The 24,493-nt window shown below is 40.1% G+C and overlaps 1 protein-coding gene across 1 annotated transcript in view; it reads right to left on the bottom strand.

Annotated features, from left to right (window-relative positions):
* LOC146688440 (cadherin-12-like) overlaps nucleotides 1–12,789 on the bottom strand; it is a 31,219-nt gene extending 18,430 nt beyond the window's left edge. The window contains exons 1-3 of the mRNA XM_085438907.1: nucleotides 12,222–12,789; nucleotides 3,318–3,442; nucleotides 1,688–1,857 (exon numbers count right to left, since the gene is read on the bottom strand). Of these exons, the coding sequence (XP_085295033.1) occupies nucleotides 1,688–1,857; nucleotides 3,318–3,442; nucleotides 12,222–12,530 (604 nt within the window). The 5' untranslated portion in view covers nucleotides 12,531–12,789. The remainder of the gene's footprint in view (nucleotides 1–1,687; nucleotides 1,858–3,317; nucleotides 3,443–12,221) is intronic.
* Between the last annotated feature and the right edge of the window lie 11,704 nt (nucleotides 12,790–24,493).

The raw sequence follows: 24,493 nt of genomic DNA, 5'->3' as shown, positions 1-24,493 counted from the left end.
CAGAAAGTTAGCGGCCATCCAGGTCTTTATGTCTTTAAGACATTCCTGCAGTTTAACTCATTGGTGTGTGTTATCTGGCTTCATGGACAGATAGAGCTGGGTGTCATCTGCATAGCAGTGTAAATGTATGCTATGTCTTCTAATGATGCTGCCTAAGGGAAGCATGTATAATGTAAACAGAATTGGTCCTAGCACTGAACCCTGTGGAACTCCATAATTAACCTCAGTGTGTGAAGAGGACTCTCCATTTACATGCACAAACTGGAGTCTATTAGATAGATATGATACAAACCACTGCAGTGCAGTACCTGTAATACCTACAGCATGTTCTAATCGCTCTAATAGGATATTATGGTCGACAGTATCGAACGCTGCACTGAGGTCTAGCAGGACAAGCACAGAGATGAGTCCACTGTCAGAGGCCATAAGAAGATCATTTCGTTAGCTTCATAGCATAATTGCCTAAGTCATTGACTTAGTCAAATGACTTAGGCAATTATGCTATGAAGCTAACGATTTGTAACCTTCACTAAAGCTGTTTCTGTGCTGTGATGAGCTCTGAAACCTAAAATCTGATAAATAGGTTGATCATAGCCTGAAGAAGTAATTAATTTTAGGACGTCTTATAAGAATGGGTTCTAAAAGACACAATGATGGTTTGGGGGAAGTAATTACTGAAGTTAATTTAGAAAGATGGAGAAAAAGAGTCTAAATGAATATCAATGGTGCTGAAAGTAGCTAAACATAAATCTAAGTCTGTGAGATGGTTATGAATGGTTCAAATTTTATTTGTGAAGACTGTTACTAGATAAGGTTAAATGAATGCTTGGTTCAACAGAGGTCTGACTTTTTGCGAGCCCTGCTACAGTGCTGAAGAGGAACCTGGGGTTGTTCTTATTTTCTTCGATCAGTGATGGATACTAAAACGTTCTAGCTTTGCAGAAGTTTTTTTCTGTAGAGCAGCAAACTGTTTTTTTCAGGCTAAATGATGATCTTCTAAATAAGATCCCAGTTTCTCTCCAGTTTACAAGTTTTCTGTGTTAAGGTGCATGTTTGACGGTTACACCAGGGAATCAAGAATTTCTGATTTCGGGCTTTCTTTTTCAGAGGAGCTACAGTAGTGGTACGCAGGGAAGATGTAGAATTATTAAGCTCTGTGGGAGTAGGTAACCGCTCTGCATTGTTTTGGCACATGGCACTGAAGAAGAAAACAGTAGAGAGACAGTGGCGCTGTCACTTGGTGTTTGCTCTCTGCAGCAGAGTATTGCTTCCTGTTCCACAGTGTGTAGCTTATCTGTGGAGCCAGTTGATTTAAAAACTTCACCTGCTAATTACATTCACAGTATTCACTATCCCCTACCTTATCGGACCAGGGGTGACATATTCAGCTGCACCTGAGCCAGCCAGCAATCTAAGGAGATCTCCTTAGATTGCTGGCTGGCTCAGTTGTGTCTAAAACACAATGTAGATAACTGGAAAAGTTTCTGGGAAAACCTGGTCTTGTTACGAGAGACTGTCCTGTCTAAAAAATTGGTTTCATTTTTAATATATTTTTGTGCACTGTGTATTTTTTTATACCTAAAATATATTTTCCTTGATAAGGAGTGTACACTTTCATTTATCTTTATGAGTTCTGCTATCTAAATTCTTCATCCACCTACTGCATCCGAGCCTGTAGCTGTCTTACCTGTTGGGGACATCTCTGGGACGCTGGCGCTGTAGGGTCCATCTGGGAACTGAGGTTCATTGTCATTAATATCCTGCACCTTGATGATAAACTCAGACTCTGGCTCAAGAGGGATGCCTGTATGAACGTCAACAGCCTGGGCCTTCAGCGTATAGTACGATTTTTTCTCCCTGCAAAACATCAAGTATTAAATTTACACACACTGAATTCACTGGCACATACTCAACTGATATGATTATGTGTTCAGGCTATGAGTCTCATGGTGTCTCAGCATTGATTCCATGTCAGGCTGCACTCATGCTGCCAAACAGACTGTTAAAGAAAATGGAAATATTAGATGTGCTGTAGATCAAGTAGTGACTCAATTTTGGGACAGGAAAGTGTTTTGTCCATAGAAATGCTCGTCTATTGATGCAAATGCATGAATAAAGGTAGACTTTTATTGGCATAGTCACAGTTTTATACTTACGGGGGTTGTTCATGTGCAAAGCTTAGTTTATCATTTTAGTTAGTTTATCATCATATCAAAGAGGAACTTTCTTTTATGATATGATTTTCTGAATTTTAATGTGACATTAAGATATCCAACAATATCTTATTTATTTAATTGTGGAGGGGTGTGGTTTATGGCTCAGCTGCAGGGGAGGGGTGGAGCAGTGGGTTCAGGGTGTGGTGTCGGGGGAGGCGGACCTGCCCATGCCTTTCCTATTTCAGTCAGATGCGGGGACCTGACGAGAGAGCTGCGTGTGGTGCAGAGCCGATGAGGACAGCTGGAAAGCTGCCCCACTGTTAATAAAAGATCACTGCACTAGCAACGCAGCTACAAAAGTAAACATGTGATAAAAACCTGCAATTGCAAAAAAGCAACAACAACAAAACAACTGCCACTGTTGAATGTGTCCTGTTTAGGTGGAATGGGTTCTCTCTCTTACACACACACACACACACACACACACACACACACACGCGCACGCTCGCACGCACACACACACTCTTTAGAGCGTGCTGATTTTGTATAGAATCAATTTATAAATTTGACAGTTTTACTGTGTATTGTATGCAACGAATGACTGCAACACAATGTGATGGCAGCATGTGAATATTATCAAGCCCTCGAGCCGCAACGGTAGAAACTCTGAAGGCAGATGCTACTCATGATTGGTCTTTTTTTCAACGACTCCCAAAGTCTCCAAACAACAGGGCTGGCCGCCCGCAGTGACAGTTCAAGAGAAAGCTGTAATAACACATCTGCAGTTTTAAAGGTAATGCATATGTTCAGTGATGTTTTCTGAGGTCAGCAGCTGTTTCAGGTCTTGAACATCAAACATTCTTGCTCAGGTGACTCAGCTGAAGTTGATCAAGCCTCAGCCTGTTTTGTGGAAAAAAAAAATCGCCTTGAATCTTTTGTGCGTTTTTAAAAAAATCTCAGCCAAAGTCAGCATCTCTGTGGACACAATCATCTCTCTGACAGAAAAAGGTTGATTCTGATTTGTCCAAGTCTCACTTCCCCGTCCATTGCAACTCCTGAGAAAAACAGTTTGGGAGGATGTGCCTTCTCTAGGTTCCTACTTAGATATTACTGTTTTCAGGTGCTTAGTCAGTTTAGACAATATTATTGGGAGGTACTGACCTGTCAAGCACCACCTGTGCATGTATATCTCCTGTCATTTGGTCAATGGTGAAGACAGACCCCACTCCCTCTCCTGAGAGTGTATATTTCACTGCATTATCTCCCTGGTCCATCTCAGTGTGGAGCTGCAGAGGAAATTATGTGTCAGAAAAGCATCACAAATACTGTATTGTTTTCTTATTTAGGAGATGATATGCACATTAACTGCATCAGTCTTCATTTGTTGTCTATGAGAACGATATGAATACACTGACTAGCTCCTGCATTCGGTACACCTGTTCAGCTGCTTGTTAATGCAAGTATCTAATCAGCATGACATAGTGTGTAATGTGTATCTGTTTGTAAGCATGTAGACTTGGTCAGTATAAGCTGCTGAAGTGGAACAAGAGTGATCTAAGTGACTATGAAGGTGGCATAGTTTGGGAGTGAGGTGGGCTGGGCTTATTTCAGAAGCAGCTATCTGCTGCAGGCCTCGAGGGCCGGAGTTTGAAACCCTGATCTGCTGGGAGTTTCCTGCACACGTTGATGCCAGAGGTCAGTGTAGAATAGTCAGACTGCTCTAACTTTGGTTAATGTTTTTTGTTTGCAAATGAAATCATCATTTAAAACAGTTTTTTTTTTTCATTTTTTTGGGTTTATTTGGGTCATCTTTGTCAAATATACATTTTTCACTAACATGCCATTTTTAGTCCAAATCCCATGCTAACTAGAAACATTTGGGTTTAACACTGTAACAGATGAATGAGTTCAGTGTTAACAAGCGTTAACTGTGATTAATTAATTTGAAAAATATAACGCATAAAAAAATAACGCATTTAATAACACTGGCTTGACATATTTGCATTCCAAGCAAAGAGGAACGTTTGTCAATGCACCATTTCCTGGTAGACCGATTACACTGATGCACACATCAGAGCTACAAAGAATAGTGATGGGATTTCCGGCTCTTTCAGCTCCGAACCGGCTCTTCAGGTTGTTTTGTTGCTTTAACTAATTTATTTTTAACAATAATATAAAATTATGCAAAAAAGGAATTACTAATGTAAAAAAAGTCTTTTTATTTATATATGTTTATATATAAATATTTACGGTGGCCCCTAGAGACAAAGCACGTACAAACTCCAAAACACATTTCTAGCATGAACTGAACTTCCAAAACAGAGCTACTAGATCACTTAAATTACACAATTGAAAGCATATTCAATTATCTTGTTTGTGTATTTATACACAAGCACTCACATATATTCAAATAATTTAAAAAAAAAAGTTTATTTACCTGTTACTACCACACACCAAATCCGGTCGTTGGTACTTGCTGGCTTGTGTAGCCACCAGGTAACACTGCGCCTAGCGTCCTGGAGCACTTCTGTTGTGTTTTGTACGTGCTTTGTCTCTAGCGGCCACCGTAAATGTACTTTTATTTATTCACTCCACATAAAATGTAATAAATAAATCATATAATACAAAAACCAACTATTCACATTTGAACTTTTAACTATTTAAATTTTCAGCTTTTTCCTTTTAAACAAATTTAAAGTGAAACAACACAAAACACTGCAAACCACAACACAATTAAATATAAATTATAATATGAAAACAAAAAGAACATGCATATTCTCTGTCATATGGACCTGCATGAATAAACTTTCTGAATCCTTCATCATCTGCAACTGAAAATAGTTGTGGATGATTACTATACCTTTCTAATGTGACGTTGTTGTCCCTGGCTCTCTCTCTCTCTCCCTCCCGCTCTGTTCCTGTGCTACTGAGTGTAACTACCGCCCCTCCCCCCTCTGCCCAGCACAAAGCACAAGGCTCACGTGCGGAGTGAAGCGGAAAAAAGTGAGAGAGAGAGAGGCTGAGAGAAAGGAAAAAAAACCCATGGCTCCCAATAAGGAGCCGGCTCATGTCACCTCAGACTGATCAGAGGCTAATTTGATTTCTAAAGACTATCCAATGGAACCTTGATAAAAGCGTGGTTATGTGCAAACTGTGCAAAAAGGAGTTTGCATACCACCGAAGCACTTCAACCTTACGGCATCATCTAAATGCAAAACATGTTGCAGTGAGTACAGAAACTGTGGGAGCTGTTAGCGCTAGCAGTCCCAGTAACAAGAAAAGGTGTCAGCAGCCTTGAGGTCCTGCTGCAGGAACAGTGTGAAGATGGCACCACAAAGGAGCCAGCAGAGACAAAGAGCCTCCTCCTCCCCTCTGATGAGGAAGAGTTTGCACAGAGCAGAATCCACCATCAGCCAGACAGACTGCCCGCTGCAGTGGTGGTCCAGTCGAGCAGGGACCCACCCACAGCTGTCTGTGATTGGTCCTGCCACTTCTGTCCCATGTGACAGACTGTTCTCACCTGCAGGTCACATAGTAACAAAAAGCTGCTCTGAACACGTGAACAGGCTAGTTTGTAACTGGCTGAAAGAGACGGACAGTAAATAAGCATGGAGGTACTGTGAGTAAATGGACTGGTTCTTATTTAGTGATTTTCTACTCTGAGCATCAAAGCGCTTTATACAACTAATTCATTCACCCAATCACACAAGCACTTTTTCTAAGCTGTTAGTGCCTATCTAACATTAACATACAATGGATGAGCAACAGGGGGTTAGTATCTTTCCCAAGGATATTTGGCATGAAGACTAGGAGGAAGCCAGGAATCGAACCACCAACCTTCCAATCATTAGATGCTCTACCGCCGGAGCTACATGTTTTATGTTCACTGTTTTAGCCTAATGTACAAAATAATGTTGGCTCAGGTTACTCAGAGTTTAAAGGTGAAGCTGCTCAAATAACCTTTTATGTTTATTTTTTTAAGAAGATTAAACTTCACTCATGTTGAAATTATTATTATTATTTAAAAACAAAGCCATTTTGAAAATATACTTAAAGTACTTAAAACAGCGCTTCATTTTTAAGCCTGCCCAGGGATTTTTTTTCCAGAAATGTAAAGAGCTTGAGTTTCCAATATTCATGTCCATGTTTATTATTTGATTCTGTCGCCCACTAAAACCCTTTTAAATTAAAAAAAAAAACATTTGCACTTTGAGGAATATTTTCTTGTGCGATTAAATGTGATTAACCGAGATGATTAATTACAAAGCCTCTAATTAATTAGATTATTTGTTTTAATTGAGTCCCACGCCTAATAATAATACAATGTATTAATCAAACAACATAATTTCTCATTCAACAGAATAATCTCTTGTTTGTAGAATATATACTACAATTACTATACTAACTAACACTATTTCCAAATAAATCATCCATAATAAATATAAAGTCAACAAATATTTTCAAAACAAGCTCTACTGTGCAGGGCATTACACTTATCTAAAAGGGGTTCAATATATGAAATATGAAAGTCAACAACTAACTGACCAGTGGGCTCCAAACATTGCAATGAGGATCTATTTAGACCTTTTGTAGTTTAATTAATAACCAGTCGGCTAAGATGTTGGCATAATAAACTGTAATAAGTTGCAACCATTGCAACAAGTCAGTTTGTGAAATGAAGTCCCTCCTAGATATTCAACGATCAGCTGCAGGTGATTTTTAGCAGTAGAAATGTGACGATGTTACAGAGCGGGGGTAGACCAGTACTGAGGCACACGTTCCAAACACTGATCACTGTGTCAGACAAAAACAGTTCATGCATGAAACTCAGAGCAACACGAGCTAATAAACCAACCACTTACAACCACATGTCCAAAAAAGTTGTAAAATGTAAATCAACCGAATGCAATGATAAAAACATGATATGTTTATCTGTGAATTGTTTCTTCTCTCAACAGGAAAACATATACAATATTTATAATGAGACAATTATAAGAAATCATAAGTAATGATGGACAGAAGTGAACCAATCTGAAATAATTCTGCCTAAAAGTTATTTTTGAATCATTTAAAATAGACATCAAAGACGTTAAAAATCTCATCATCTACCGTACAAAATGACATAAAGAGTCCAAGAATCTTGACGAGGCTAAAAACCAATACTGAAAGCCGTCAGGCCATCAGCACGATTCCAGCATCAGTTATGAACACAGTTTGCTGTTTAAAGCTCTGCTGTGGTATCAAGAAGTCAGAGATCAACATTATCCAGAAATACCATCGTCTGCTCTGGTACAAAGCTTATGTGGAAAATAGTTCAGTGATCAGACAAATTCAAATTCTCTTTGGAAAACTACAAAGGAGAGGGACTATTCGGCTTAATACCCAGTGGTGGTGTTGATGGGGGGGCGGGGGGAGCTGGTGCGCATCAACGCCTATGTAACTGACAACTATAAGTGCTGACAGGTATATACAAGAGCAAAGAACACTACTTTTTCAGGGAAGGCCTCACATTTTCTCCTCTTACAGGAGCCTGGATTTTTAGAGGAGAGCTCCAAATCAGTGCTCACCAATTTCGAACATTTGATGCACTGAAATGAAGAATATGACCAAAAATCCGTAGAACAACTAGAACCCAGTTGTTTTTTGTTTTTTAGGCAAGGCCTTGTGTATTTCAGCAAGGACAATTAAATTAATATTAACTCAGGTTTGTATAACCCCTGTCAAGAACCTCAAAGATGCTTCACAAAAAAGTATAAATAAATGAAAGTATATAAATAAACACAAAGGTAAACAACTCCAAAGGAAAGCAGAGTAATACAAACTGATGACCAGAGTCCACTGACATCTGCTGCTAAACAACACACTTAGTGCACACCCTCCCCAATGGGAGTAACACGACAATCAGTAGTGTTCTTACACACACACACACACAGTGTGAACACTGCCCAACAGCCCTATTTGCTCCCCTCTTCTTCTTCTTTAAAACCCGCAAAGCTGATTATGAGGGGAGACACCTGCTGTCACTGGGAGGAGCATAAATCCTCCAGAAGAAGGAATGCGCGCACACACACACACACACACAGACACAGACACACACACAGCACTACAGCTTTAACTACATACAGTGGGGCAAAAAAGTATTTAGTCAGCCACCGATTGTGCAAGTTCCCTCACCTAAAATGATGACAGAGGTCAGTAATTTGCACCAGAGGTACACTTCAACTGTGAGAGACAGAATGTGAAAAAAAAATCCATGAATCCACATGGTAGGATTTGTAAAGAATTTATTGGTAAATCAGGGTGGAAAATAAGTATTTGGTCAATAACAAAAATACAACTCAATACTTTGTAACATAACCTTTGTTGGCAACAACAGAGGTCAAACGTTTACTATAGGTCTTTACCAGGTTTGCACACACAGTAGCTGGTATTTTGGCCCATTCCTCCATGCAGATCTTCTCGAGAGCAGTGATGTTTTGGGGCTGTCGCCGAGCAACACGGACTTTCAACTCCCGCCACAGATTTTCTATGGGGTTGAGGTCTGGAGACTGGCTAGGCCACTCCAGGACTTTCAAATGCTTCTTACGGAGCCACTCCTTTGTTGCCCGGGCGGTGTGTTTTGGATCATTGTCATGTTGGAAGACCCAGCCTTGTTTCATCTTCAAAGTTCTCATTGATGGAAGGAGGTTTTGGCTCAAAATCTCACGATACATGGCCCCATTCATTCTGTCCTTAACACGGATCAGTCGTCCTGTCCCCTTGGCAGAAAAGCAGCCCCATAGCATGATGTTTCCACCCCCATGCTTCACAGTAGGTATGGTGTTCTTGGGATGCAACTCAGTATTCTTCTTCCTCCAAACACGACGAGTTGAGTTTATACCAAAAAGTTCTACTTTGGTTTCATCTGACCACATGACATTCTCCCAATCCTCTGCTGTATCATCCATGTGCTCTCTGGCAAACTTCAGACGGGCCTGGACATGCACTGGCTTCAGCAGCGGAACACGTCTGGCACTGCGGGATTTGATTCCCTGCCGTTGTAGTGTGTTACTGATGGTGACCTTTGTTACTTTGGTCCCAGCTCTCTGCAGGTCATTCACCAGGTCCCCCCGTGTGGTTCTGGGATCTTTGCTCACCGTTCTCATGATCATTTTGACCCCACGGGATGAGATCTTGCGTGGAGCCCCAGATCGAGGGAGATTATCAGTGTTCTTGTATGTCTTCCATTTTCTGATGATTGCTCCCACAGTTGATTTTTTCACACCAAGCTGCTTGCCTATTGTAGATTCACTCTTCCCAGTCTGGTGCAGGTCTACAATACTTTTCCTGGTGTCCTTCGAAAGCTCTTTGGTCTTGGCCATGGCGGAGTTTTGAGTCTGACTGTTTGAGGCTGTGGACAGGTGTCTTTTATACAGATGATGAGTTCAAACAGGTGCCATTCATACAGGTAACGAGTGGGGGACAGAAAAGCTTCTTACAGAAGACGTTACAGGTCTGTGAGAGCCAGAGATTTTCCTTGTTTGAGGTGACCAAATACTTATTTTCCACCCTAATTTACAAATAAATTCTTTACAAATCCTACCATGTGGATTCATGGATTTTTTTTTCACATTCTGTCTCTCACAGTTGAAGTGTACCTCTGGTGCAAATTACTGACCTCTGTCATCATTTTAAGTGGGGGAACTTGCACAATCGGTGGCTGACTAAATACTTTTTTGCCCCACTGTATCAGCCAATAGCTGGTTAGCCAGAACTGTAATCTAAACAATCTGTATTCAAATCCTATGTGCGAAGTGGCTGGATTTATCTTGATGAATAAATACATAAAAGTATGTGTGTGTGTATATATATATATATATACACGCACACACATATATATACACACACACACACACACATATATATATACACACACACATATATATATATATATATATATATATGGTAAATGGCCTGTATTTGTATAGCACTTTACTTAGTCCCTATAGACCCCAAAGCGCTTTACACTACATCCAGTCATCCACCCACTCACACACACTCACACACTGGTGATGAAGTTACATTTAGCCACAGCCACTCTGGGGCTCACTGACAGAGGCGAGGCTGCCGGACACTGGCGCCACCAGACCCTCTGACCACCACCAGTAGGCAACGGGTGAAGTGTCTTGCCCAAGGACACAACGACCGAGACTGTCCGAGCCGGGGCTCGAACCGGCAACCTTGCGATTACAAGGCGAACTCTCAACTCTTGAGCCACAATTAACAGGCTGGTGTGAAAGATTGCTGCCACACCTCCCCCTCGGCCTGTGCTTCGAGGTTTCTGGTAGTTAGAATGACTCGGGGGTGTTGATTCATTTAAACTAACATAATCATCCTGCTGCAACCAGGTTTCTGTAAGGCAGAGTAAATCAATTTGTTGATCAATTATTAAGTCATGTACTAACAGAGACTTGGAGGAGAGAGACCTAATATTTAATAATCCACATCTCACTGTGTTACTCTTTGGTTCAGATGTGGATACTGTATTGTTCTTTCTTTGTAATTGTTTATGTTTAAGTTGTTTGTTGCTGGTTTTTAGTTTGTTTTTTGTCTGTTTGGAAGCTGACACAGTCTCTATGGAGATGGGTTTTTGGGGGGGTAGCAGGAGGAGAGAAGCTGCAGAGAGGCGTGTAAGACTGCAACTCTGCTTCCTGGTCCCAACTCTGGATAGTCATATTTTGGGGGGGTTAATAAATTTGTCCATGTTTCTAGAAATGAGAGCTGCTCCATCCAAAGTGGGATGGATGCCGTCTCTCCTAACAAGACCAGGTTTCCTCCAGAAGGTTTCACATGTCTGAGAACAGAATCACCAATTACCAGAGTTTGACCCCCGGCGGGTGTGTCACCGAGTGGGGAAAAACAGACACATGGTTGGTAGTGTACCTGGGGCTTCTGTTTAAGACTACGCTTCCTCCTCACCATCACCCAGCCACCCTCTTTCCCCAGCTGCTCAGGACAGTCTGCCGGGGAACAGCTAGCGGGGCCTACGCTGTCTTCAGCTGCACCGTTACCAAACAAGGCTTAGAAATGGGCAAATTTCATTTAGACAAGAAATGGTGCAACCTTTTGATACTATTATGTTGTAATGAAGCAATGTGTTAAAATCAGCTTATTCTATTGGTAACCAGAGTGATGCACTCAGCCACAGAGGACCATCTCCATTAAAGGAAAGAAAAAGACAGAGAGATGGAGATCATCTGTCATAATGTTCTGTGTAAGTAAAGTTGGGCTGCCCAGCTCTGTAGTAGTAGTTATAAAGTAGCAGGAGTATAACAAATCTCCAAATACATGGTTTAATTATCTTCTTGGTTTTTCACACGTTTACCCCTGATGTGGACTTCAAGTCAACAAGGAAGGGTGTTCATCATCTGTACTGGCTTCTATTGTGCATCACCAGGTTGTCTTCATTATGTTTAAATACTTACATGTATTCAGTTTCTTCCATGTGATTTGCTGATTAGATAGAATTTGAACAGGTGCAACAGCAAAGAGTTTTTTGGTATTTGGTTTTTTTTTTAGTAGTACTGGAGTAGTAGCATAGCTTAGCTTAGCTTAGCTTAGCCATCTGCTCTCATTTTTAAGTATCTTACTGTGTTATACTACAAAGTTTGGGAGTTTGTACACTTTAGTTTTATCTGATTTGATAGTTTTCCTCTGATATTTTTAGAGTTCTGTGAGATTTCTTAGTTTTCATGCCTTTTTGTTTTCTTCTTATTTCAAATAAAACATCTCAAAGCATTTGAAATGAAAGCATATATTTTAGCCTTATCTGGATATTTTCTAAAGATTTCATCCAAATCCACTTCCTGGTACAAGCGAGCTCCAAGCAGAAAAATGTAAAAATGAAGCAACATGGACGAGCTAAAAACATCAGGTCTTTTCTGTTAAAATTAACAGAAGGTAAAGAGTCAGTAATGTTGGTAAAGTTGCTGTTTAAAGACAAGTACAGATTACACACAAGCTCTCTCAAAATAATCTGGTAACAGCATATATAACGATCGTATATAACGATTTTGTTTCGCTTACCTTTCCAACATACTGAGGTTCAGATCCCATGTACTCCTCCAGGACAAAGAACTGGTTCCACACCCATCCTCTCTTAATCCGGTGAGTTCCCAACCTACCCTGCCTCCGCCATCTCCTCTTGCCCTCCACTGATGGAACTTCCCCCAAAGAAGGCCTCAAACTCAGATTTTTCCTCCCTCCACCAGAAAATGTAATGGCACCCCTGCTAGTTCTGTTGTGGAGGGAAGTCTGCAAAGGGATTTGGGAGGAGTGGTCCAATAACAAGCAGGATCCCACCAGGAATATAGTGACATATCTCTTTGTTATCATCAGTGAATGTGTTTGTCAAAAAAAGGGAAAGCAATGTTAAAAACAAACTGGGTTAGTTTGAGGTTGAGAATGAACGTCCAAAGCTGGATTTGACCTGCTGGCACGGACTGGGCAAGAATTCCACTGTATTCCCAGATAATTCATATACTGTCATTGCTCAATCAGGCAAATCTCTGAAGGTCATTGTTGGTTGGCCTGGGTTTGTTGGACCATGAGTTTCGTCCTGTTCTGTGACTGCAGAAGAACCACCTCGTGTTCTCCTCAGTTCCTCAGCAGAGACACCTGGAAGAACAGGTTTAAATAGCAGCATTATAATGTAGACTTGAACAAAACAGTTCAGCTACAAAGTCTCACTTTTGTTACTTACATTTACTTATAAACTTTAAATCTATTAATGCTTTATTACATTTGAAGCTTTAGTGGAGACAAAGTCAGAGAACAAACTATTATCCCACCTGTAATCCTGACACTGCTCTGCAGCGCTGATTGGACAGGTAGTGGAGTACCTGCTGTGACACAGATCCACTGGCACAAGGACATACAGGAAATCTTAATCACACATCAGGATCACTGGTACTGTCATTTTAATGTTTTATTGCCAATTTAAATTGTGTTTGCTTTGTTTTGCATTAAAAGAAGAAAATGGATAGATGGGTGGTCTCAGCATACATTTTTACTTATCTTATTAAAACTTAAGTACTATTACTTAAGTGGGATTATGAACTTTTTTTTATGTAAGCATAATTTTTTTCCCTTCCTTCCTGTCTCAATGGTTTTCTAAAGCAGTTCATTTTGCCTTGTTTGAACCATTAAATACAAGCGGGAGGTGATGTTAATACCTGATTAGTCTTGTCATGCACCTGCTTCACAGACTTACAGTGAATACATAACAACACCTACGCTCACATTGTTGTACTCTCCGTCAGAGGGGCAGTGTCTGAACGGCTGCCATCACTGTGACATAGGGCCAAGGACCTGGTATGGACCCCCCCATGATTCAGTGACTGAATCATCGTTGTTCTTATGATGGGGTTGATGATTTTCTCTCACGTGTTTTTAAATAATTCTTACTAAACTTTTTTGTCTACACACTGTCAGACTGCACGTGTAAAGGCTTCCACAAAAATCACTCACAATCTTCTGGCAGTGCTCTGTCATTTTGATTATTATTATAATAATCTGGGCAATGAGAAAAATGATGAGTACTGAATTACTAAAAGAAACAGCTGACTACTGAAAACTGGGGCATGCTTGATTTTGAAAGTTGCTTATACGAATATAAGTTACGTCATATCTAAAGTTGAATGACGTTTCATTATGAGGGCGACTCATCCTTAACTGTTGTGCTGAGCATAGCAACTAAATATCTCCAAACATTTGTACTTCTGATGCCCGAGCTGGACTAAGTTTTTGGTTGTTTATTATTTGTTTTTCTTAAATTTATTACAAGAAACAGTCAAATAAAGGTTCCATTTAAAAAAAAGAAATCACTTTTAAGTAATTGTAGAACGACCCTCTTTCATCTTTAATTATTCATTTATTTTTTCTTGTTCAGTGACAGAAATCGAATTCATTTTGGGCTGAACGCAGTGTCTTAAAGTCCCATTCAGTCACTGAGAGAGGATCTGCATCCAGACTCTTCTTCATCACAGAGGATGTTTGTTCACACACAGTCCCGATCAAACGTTTAAACCAAAGTTAACTTTCGAACATTTGTTGCCACCATAAAAAAGTCAAACCCATCTATATCTTGTTCAGGCAATTGATTAGGTTTTTTTCATGATGTTGTTTATGTTTTCATTAATTGAATTCATTTATCCACTTGATGGCTGCTCGTTCTCGTCAGAATGCTGTTTTTTGGTAAATAAACACACACTGAGGTTTTAGTCATTGTACCTCATGTAACACAACTATAACCAGTAACAATCTAACATTAGCATTTAATATTTTAGTGTACCAGAACTGCAACAGTGATGCCACCCTCACAGTACACCAGTATTTAAGTTCAAATGTGAAAGCTGTCCAACCCTTTTTAACTGAATATTGTGGCAGAATAATCCACTCATAAAACCAGTCGGTGTTATAACTCTGATTGGAGCACTCTCCAGCACCCCACCCTGTGACTAACAACACTTGGCACTCTGTCATTTGGCCCACAGGCACAAATAACAGCCAGAGCCTGTTCCAACCTGAAGATGCAGGGAAGCAACTCTTTTGTCCACTGGGGAAAGCCAAGGGGCTGCAGGTATACCTAACCCTGGACAACTGCACAGTGCAAGAGAGTCTAACTGCTCTCCACCAAACTGGAGCTTTGTGTTGAGGTGAGCCAGACTATATCTAGTCAGCATCTTCCAACCTTGTGCACCAGCTCGAGCTCCTTCTGCACCAGGGGACACTACATGTACCATAAGCTAGTTTTGAGAGTGCCAGAACCTCTGCCTCTGACTGCTAAGTCTAGTAAGCACCAAACTACGGCCTCTTCTGTGGGTGGTGGGCCCACAGGAGGACAGAGCTGTGCCACTTTTTTGCACCCGGCCCCGTGGGCTACGGCCGGCCACCAGAAGCTGAGACTCTACCCTCGGCTAAGTTACCCTTTTGTCTGAGTCCTGATTTTGTGTCCTCATCCTCACCATGACACACCACAAACATACAGTTTGCAAACTCCCCCTGTTTTGCTGCGGTCATTGCTGATATATAAAACAATATATTAATGTAAAGCTGATGTTTAGTCACTCAATACCATTCTTCAGATTTGTCTATTTAAACTGAATTCAACAGATGCCTCATCAAGATAAATCAAAGCAAAAAGATGATAAAGGGACGAGGAACACTGTAAACAGCTGACCAGCCAGTTCTGTTATTCTCCGGGGAATCTCAGACAGTTTGCATGGAGCTGACTGTGAGCTATGGCTGGGTTTGTTCGCTTCCTCCTTGCATGAAGGCATTGGCCCCGAGGCACAGTCGATGCCTTTCCACAGTCCTGTTCTGCTTTCCTCATGTCATAGCCTATCCCCTGGTATCTCTACCGCACTCTTGAGGCAGTGCTTGGAGACAGACCAAACCTTCTTGCAACTGCATCTATGGACGTGCCGTCCTGGTAGAGCCAGACTACCTGTGCACTGTTTCACAGTTAACCTAAACTTTACCTGAAATTAACTGCACTCAGATTCAAACATATCTTTGCTGTTCAAGCATCTCTAGGTGCCTGAATCATCAGGGAAACTTGCCACATTCAGTGTGACTCTAAATTTAGGGTTTAATGTTTTTAATTTTCATTTCTGTTTTTAATGGCTCATTAAAAACCTTTTTGAATAAGTTATTCTTTTTTAATATCAAATTGTTAGGGTTTGTTTTTTGTTGTGGTCTATTTGTTAGTAATAATTAAAAAATTAGGGCACAGTAATTTAGTGTCCTAATTGCTTAGGAGTTGTCACTATAAAGTAAAATCTCACCATTCTCTAATATATACTACTGGTCAAGTTTTAGAACATCCTAATTTTTCCAGTTATTTGTTGCATTTTAAGTCCTATGAATAGCTTGAAATTGTACAAATTTAAGTGGTGAAATGCCAGAGGTTAAAAACAAAGAATAAATAAGGTACATTTCAGAATTAGACAAAAAGACTTTTTCGGGGAACACAGCGTGGGTTAACAACCTAAAGCTGTTCTGCAGCGATGGAGGCTGAGCAAGCCTTGAAAGCTGGTGCTACTCAATCCTACAGCTGTTTCAACTTCTCTGGATTTTCTGCATTACTTCCAACCCCCTCTGTCTGCATAAAGCAGTGTTGGAACACACTGTGGTACCCTCGTCAGCATCAGTTGAACAGTACTGTACTGCTGAGAGTAGTGTGTTGGTACAAAATCGTGAGATTAACAGTGGAAGAGAGACAGACCAACATAACACTTATAAATGTCGGTCTGTCCTACAGAGAAACTGCAAAGAAAGTCAAAGTGTCAGTGAGTCCAGTTTCCTTCAGCATCCAAAGGCTCACAAACTGTGACAGGAAGACGTCTGCTGACCCAAAGACACGACTGAATCAGAGGACAAGTTTCTGAGAGGTAACAGCTGTGTGATGGCGGCTCACAGGACAACAGCTTCAAGCAGCTTCATAGTGGTCGTAGTGAGAAAGTCTCAGTTCCAGCTGTGAAGAGAAACGTTGAGCTGCAGGTTTGACAGGACGAGTTGCAGAAAGAAAGCCAGACGTCAGAATAAGACAGAGGTTTGTCTGGGCCATGAAACACCGACACGGGACGACTGAAGACTGGAAGAAGGTATTATGGACCAGAGATGGACAGTAATGCAATCGGATTACTTATTTCATGTAATGAGTGATGTAAGGGATTACTATTGCAAAAAAAAAAGTAATTCGATTACTGTTACTTTCCTGTAGTCACGCTGCGTTACTGCGTTACTAAACCGTGATTTTGTTTGTGAGAGTGTCTCATGACAATGACGTACGAGTGTGCGACGTCCGTGGCAACAGCTGTGTGGAGATCAACAATGGATCATATGGAGTGATGGAGAGAGTACGACCATGCAGCGTTTAAAGTGTGGAAGTAATCACATTACTTTGAGTTTGATTCTGTAAAAAGTGACAAAAACATTAGTGTCCGGTGTTCACTCTGCGTGGGAAGAAAACTTCTTTTTACAGCAAAAAATGAAACTTGAAATCTGAGCGAGCAGCGAGCGCGCTGCCACAGGAACGTGACATTCACCAAGAAACCCCCGGATCCTCCCACTGACATGACCACTGTGGGCAAACCTCCACCCGCCCCACTCCTGATAAACACAGACAATAGATTTAAGAGCTGCTGAGTCTTTGATTTTATTTTATTTTTTTTACTTGCATCTACTTAAAACATGATTTGACTTTATCTGCTGGAATGTGCAGAAAATAGCTTTAAATGTTGAACACAAGTCAGAGAATGTTGCATATGATTAAATTCTTGCTCGATGCAATGTGCTCAAAGTTCAAAGATTAAAACTAATAAAACATTTTTTAGGAAGAGGCTTTCTGTTGGATTACATCTTATATGATGGATTATGCAGAAAAGTAGAATTGGGCTTAAAGGTCTGTTGCTTTACTACATATTCAGGTTGTGCATCATGTTTTTAAAAGTAACTATTACGTTTGAAAATAAGTAATCAGCAATGTAATGGGATTACTTTTTTGGAGAATAAGTAACTAATTACTTTTTTGAAGTAACTTGAAGAACACTGTTATGGACTGATAAATCAAAATTTGATATCTTCGGGTCATCAGACAGGATCTTTGTACACCGTCGAGTGGGTGAAAGGACGGTTCCATAGTGTGTGGACTGTCAAACACGGAGGAGGAAGTGTGATGGTCTGGAGTCAGCTCTTTCAATATTCACACCATTAGTATCTACTTGATGTGATCTGTAACAAACTATATTATAATTACAATACCGTTTTCTGGCTACTGTAAAAGGCTGAATCCATCTTAGAATACATGGAAAAATTCTACACGTCATATGCACAAAGATGAACATTAGATTACTGTCATTTCTAAACCCAGTTACTAGTTTAATAAAAGTATTTTGACTTAAATTATGGAATAAAAGAACAAGATTTTGTTTTACATTAAATTTCATAATAAAACCCAATAACAGCGCATTTCTGCAATATTAGGTTTATGTAAATGTAAAGAACTGTGTTTGACCATATTATTAGTCATTTCATTGTTTCAACTTTATTTACTATATAAAATCTCTTAAAATACACAATATTTTGTGTAAATTTAAAACTAAAACAACCATATTTAAATTATTATGACATGAGGACATTTACTGTAATTTAATTATGGAAACTTTCTTTACTTTGATGTGATGGTACATTTCTGGCACTTGAATATTACTGTTTTTGTTTGTCTGTTTGCTTTTTGGTTTTCTGATGGGGGGGGGGGGTCTTTTGGGGGGGGGGGTCTTTGCATTATTGCATGGTCTTTATTTTACAATATGAAGTTTCTTGAGGTGACCGCTGCTGTGATTTGGCACTACATAAACCTGATTGAAATGAAAAACGCTGCTCGGGTTTGTGTGCGTTCAGTTGTCCACAGCTTACCTGAGGTCCTGACACATCATGCCAGCTGGGTTGAAGTTTAGACTTTGGCTTGATTCTTTTCTCTTTTTAGCCATTTGCTGTAGATTTGCAGGCATGCTTGGGATCATTGTCCTACTGCATGACCCGATTTGGGAAAAGCTTAAGCTGACGGACAGATGGCCGCAGAATTAACTCCAGAATACTTTGATACACAGAGGAGCTCCTTGACAAACTAATACTAATTAAAGGTTCAGGACGAAGCTTTTACACTAATAAGGCTATGGCAGTACAGTGGTGCAGCGGTTAGCATCATCGCCTCACAGGAGAACGGTCCTGGGTTTGAAGCTACTCTGTGTTCTCCCAGTGTCTTATGGATTCTCTCTGAGTGAACACATTTTTTTAAATAAAAGGGACATAAATGGAGGGCTGCCTTGGACATTACAACAATTGTGTAACTTTTCAACATTTAAATGAGATTTAAAGTGCAGCTCAAGTTGCTTTCATTTTTAATGCCCTGAATTTTTCAAATATGACATCTACTAATTGGAAGGTTGTTGGTTTGATCCCTGTTCAGTCCATGCTCCAGTCTGCATGCCTAATATCCTTGGGCATGATACTAAACCCAAGCTGCTGTCCGATGGACCCATCGGGGTGTGAATGTGTGTGGGTTTTAGATAGACAGTAGAACAAACATCCTGTGTAAATGAGGGAAGCAGTCTGAGTGCTCAGGTATAATGAAAAAGCTCTTTAGAAGAACCAGGCCAAATAAATATCATGTCAGGTGAAAGAGGTTAATCACACAGATGCTGTTAGCTGCTGGGAATGTGGTTCACAGGGTTTTTGTGTGTCTATTATTATTGTTTTACTCTTAATGCCACAATTGAAGCTTCTTTTTTAACAGTCCACATTTGGCAAACGAGTCATGTTGAAAGAATATGATGCACTCTCAAACTATTATAACGTGTATGAATGCAACAGTGCAACAATGCTTGCAGTGCAGTGCAGAAAGTGAACATGTGTTCCTGTGTGGGAAAGCACAACACGGCCTTGTTGCAGCTCCCGTTACTGCAGCTGACACTTCTTGAACTGATTTAAGACAGAGCCTGGAAGCTCCCCCCCTGACTTACTGCTTACCTCTCACGCTAAAGCTTGCTAACCTTGATGCTTGTTGACACATAGAAATAAAAGCTTTGTTAAGAAATCACAGAAACTTCCATTTAATTTCCGTGTGCAGAGTCAGCACCCCGTGGTACTTGCAGTGCATTTACCTCACAGAAGCCTTCCAGTGTCCCTCCACGCTGCTGGAAGTTAAGTCCAAATATTTCTCCCTCTGTGGCGAGCTCCTCTGTCAGTTCACTCCACTGAACTAAAACCATGCTCCATGTGCACTCACCCCCTGCCTCCCTCTGTATCCTCCAATCTCTCTGTCTCTTTCCTTCTAAATCCCTCCCTCCTTCTCATCGTACTCTTGACCCGCTCGCTTTCTCTTGCTTTTGTTTCAGTTCAGTTCAGTTGTTCCATATTGATATAATAGTTTTTTAAACCATAATGCCATAGCATGAAAATACAATTTAATTAACCCTTTTACACCTAACATAGAACAAATCCACCAGAGTTTCTTTCACATTTTTACATGCTGTTGTGGCATTTTTGGAACATTTCAAGTTTCAAACACTATGCATCAGTACAAGCATTATATCCCAAATTTTAAAAAACTGTATAATATGTATGTATTCAGTCCACATGTAAGTATTAAGTGTCACAATTTTCTAGTTACAGAAATGTCAAACATACATCCCTCAAAAAAGCTGTTATATTAATTTTTATAAACTGCAGCAAAAATGAAAATAGATATTACTGTGCACCATTTTCAAAAAAGGGAAATGTATCTGTCATTTATGCTGACGTGACATAACATATACGATGGTAACGTCAGGTTTGTAGTGCTTTGTTGCTTGGTCTAAGTATTTGTTGATGTTGATATTGTTAGTGTTGTTTTAAAGAGATGAAACACTGCAGCACAGGCTGACTTACATCATGTAGCTGGCACAGAAGTAACTCTGTATATGTATAGATTCAATGAATTCATTAAAAACTGCATTAAATCATTAATTAAATGTTCCATTAATTAATTAGGATTGGAATTAATTGATTAAATAAATATTTCAATAATTCATTGAATGTCCATTCGTTTCATTTAAAAAATGAATAAGTGATTTCTTTATTTCCAATTGTATTTAATTAATAACACATTTAATTAATTATTTAATGGCGTATTTATTTAATTCATTCTGGCACTCCTGGCGCTGCGGCTGTGGTAATTAATTAATGTTATCAAAGTCAGGGGGGCGGGGTTAACGCTGCCACTGCAGCTTGTCTAACACCTGATTGGTTACCGTGCAAACTAAGCCAAGACAGTTGATCCCGGATAATCGATGGCTTTGAACTGTTGGTGGTGTGGACCAGTGTGGATAAAATCAGATTAGCATCAGATTTCTGTGGGGTGTTGGTGTTTCGGTCATGTTACGTTTAACCATGAAACACATCGTGCAGACTTCTGGATGTTAGAAGAAAACTAATGAGTCCTTCATAACTAAACGTGTTAATAGCACCTTTAGATTCATATCATAGTTTGCTTGTATTTCAGTAATAACCTATTTATTTCAGTAGTGGTGCACAGTTCTTACCTGTTTGTCCTGTTCGGCTGTCAGTGAAGGCTGATCGCAGATCTCATTAAATCAGTAAACTGTGTAAAATGGTCTGTATTTGTATAGCGCTTTACACATCCAGTCATCCACCCATTCACACACACATTCACACACTGGTGATGGCAGCTACGTTGCAGCCACAGCCACCCTGGGGCGCACTGACAGAGGCGAGGCTGCCGGACACTGGCGCCACCGGGCCCTCTGACCACCACCAGTAGGCAACGGGTCAAGTGTCTCGCCCAAGGACACAACGACCGAGACTGTGACTGGGGCTCGAACCGGCAACCTTCCGATTACAACCCTTTCGCCCATGTATGATCTTCAGTTTCTGTCCCTGTCAGGCTATCTGAATAATTAGGTTGTGCTTTGAACAGAAACCGGCCTTTTTCACAGAAATAATGAGAGGAACTGGGAGTAATTTCTTTGATGGAGAAGGACAAAAAGGCAAAAGCCACTAAGTACAGTATCTGTGACCACCAGGAGAACAATTTCAACTGTGACAGTGAGTCACAAACCATAAGAAACTGTTCTGATGCAACATTTGACATGCTTACAAAAAGTCCAACAATACCTTTTCTTTCATTCTTTTTTAATTGTTTGCTTGTTTTACAAAAGCAGTCATAAAGCATCAATAAATATTTGGTCTTCATTCAGAATGAATTAAAGTATTATCTCCTCCCTGTCTTAGTGCCATGACATTGCATGCACTGGTGCGGCTGATCCCAACACTCAGGGACTAAAGCTCTGTGGTTTACAAGAGCCAGCAGCTTTTCGTTCCCGGACATTCAAAGGTTGTAAGTAAAGTTGTAAACAAGGTTGTAAAAAAGATATATTTTTACTAATGGTATCTGTTTCTTATGGACTCAGGAACCCCACATTTATTGTGTGAGCATCACTGCACCAGTTAATTTGGTTATTTGCATTGTTAATGTTATTGTAAACCATGTTGTATTTAATGCATTTGCAGGTGGATGCAGACGTCCTGCTGTTTGTGCTGGGCCCTGACTTCAGTGAAGGAAGGCTGACAGACGACAGCGGGAGATGCGTGTCATCATTTTCTTCTTACAGAAGTTGGAAGATGACGGCAACAGTACTCCATACCACAACTGTTTCACAATCTTGAACACCTTTACCTGACATTTTATACAGTTTATTTATTTCTACTTGGTGTGTCCTTTGGTTAAAAAATGCAGGGATGGTCAGATCAGCTTGTTTCTTGCAACAATTTTTAAATAAGTTCAAACTGTTTAGACAAGGAAGAATGGCTGCCAGAACAGGATAAAAATCAGTCATTATATATACACACATTTTGTTTTCTTTGAAGAGCATCCTCACACAAAACATCACATCCTGGTATACGGATATCTGTGTTCAGGACCAAAAAGCTCTTCAGAGAGTGATCTGTGTGTCAAGACGCTGCTGCAGGTCTGTTCTCCCGTTCCTACAGGACATTTACACCAGGAGATGCTGGTCCAGAGCAGCTCAGATGTTAAAGGACTCGTCCCATCCAGGTAACAAACTGCTTCAGCTTCTGCAATCAGGCAGAAGGTTCCACACTATCAGGGTCAAATCAGAAACGCTATGTACGTGACAAATAAAGTATCTTGAAAATATATATTAATTAATATTTTCTTTTTAAACTTCCCAACCTTTGATTCCACCCATCACTTGTTTTAATGTGTAAGCTGACTAAAGAAAATCACAAAGAACTGCAGTAAGTTGAAGGCATTTTTACAGTACGACAATATTTTAAATTTCTATTAAACGTTCTGGTGACAAACTAAGATAAGATAAGATAAGATAGAACTTTATTAATCCCTCGGGTGGGTTCCTCTGGGAAATTCGACTTCCAAAAAAAGCACAGCACCGACAGAAGTTACAGTTACAGAACTGTTATATATATATATACACACACACACACACACACACACACACACACACACACACACACACACACACACATATATAAATACAGAGACAATATAAATAAAATATACAAAGGGGATAAATAGAATAAATAGGAATAAAAAATAAAAATACAAGTGAATTGCACATTTCAAGTATTGAGTCTATTGCACTGTTGACTATTTACAAAAGTATTGCACAAGGTATTGTACAGTGAGGTGCAGAGGCACTACAGCTTAGTTGTTCCCCCCTCCTTTGTCCTCCTGTTTCCCCTCCCTCTCCCCTCCAGAGAGGAGTTAAACAGTCTGATGGCGTGTGGGACAAAGGAGTTTTTAAGTCTGTTAGTTCTTGTCTTGGGGAGAAGCAACCTGTCACTGAACAGACTCTGGCAACCTGTCCAGGGTTACCAACAAGCTGCTGCTGAGTGCGCCAAAAGAATTAAGAGGAAAATATCAGACTTAAGAGAAGAGTGGTTCATCTAAAAAAGCATTTTATTTCTAGAGTCGAGTGTTTGCAACGGAGATTACAGTCATGGCCACATTTATTTTGTCAGTGAGACAAATTGTTTTATGCACTTTGTTTCTTCAATTTTTATTTTTGGTAAAGAATCATAAGTCAATCATAAATATTTCCAAAGTTTTGAAGCCAAACATTGGCAAACTATTTTAATGTTTGACAGTTGTGGCACTCCCAACCTCTGGATGTGTGTTACATGTTTTCATGGACAAAAGTGACCCCAACAACGAATTACCGTCATTTGAGAACTTCCTTCCAGCAGTGACTGTTGAAATCATGCATAGAGATGTTTAAGCACCAGGCACTGATGTAAAAAAAACAAAACAAAAAACGCTACTGCCATCTACTGGCAAAAACACTGACATCTTTATGAGCTTGGTGAGAAGAGTTTGACCTTTGATTATAAACACTTTTTCCAGACATAAACCTTCCTCGCTCTGTTCCACGGGCAGTAAACATGTATTTAAACATGTATCAGGCTATTTGAACATTCTCCCTGATGCCCTCTGACCCTCTCGTGCACACACAGTCCAAAGGATAAAACGTCGACTTTCTCACAGTTTGTCTGAGTTCAGTCATGGCCAAAGGTTTCTGCATGAATTTTGTGTTTCATACACTTTGCCACTTCATTTTTATTGAGATTATTATTCACGTTTGTATTTAGTGATGATCTATCGTCAGTATGTCGCAGAGTTCAAAGACTTAGATGCTAGTGGTGATACTGCCAAAACCTTTGTGCATGACTGTAAATGCTTACAAAATGTACAAATG

The sequence above is a fragment of the Copadichromis virginalis genome, linkage group LG18 (assembly GCF_057382275.1).
Source record: "Copadichromis virginalis isolate Kocher_CV1m ecotype Utaka linkage group LG18, C_Virginalis_male_GT1.1, whole genome shotgun sequence".
NCBI lineage: Eukaryota > Metazoa > Chordata > Actinopteri > Cichliformes > Cichlidae > Copadichromis > Copadichromis virginalis.
This window is presented reverse-complemented; position numbering and strand designations above follow the sequence as displayed.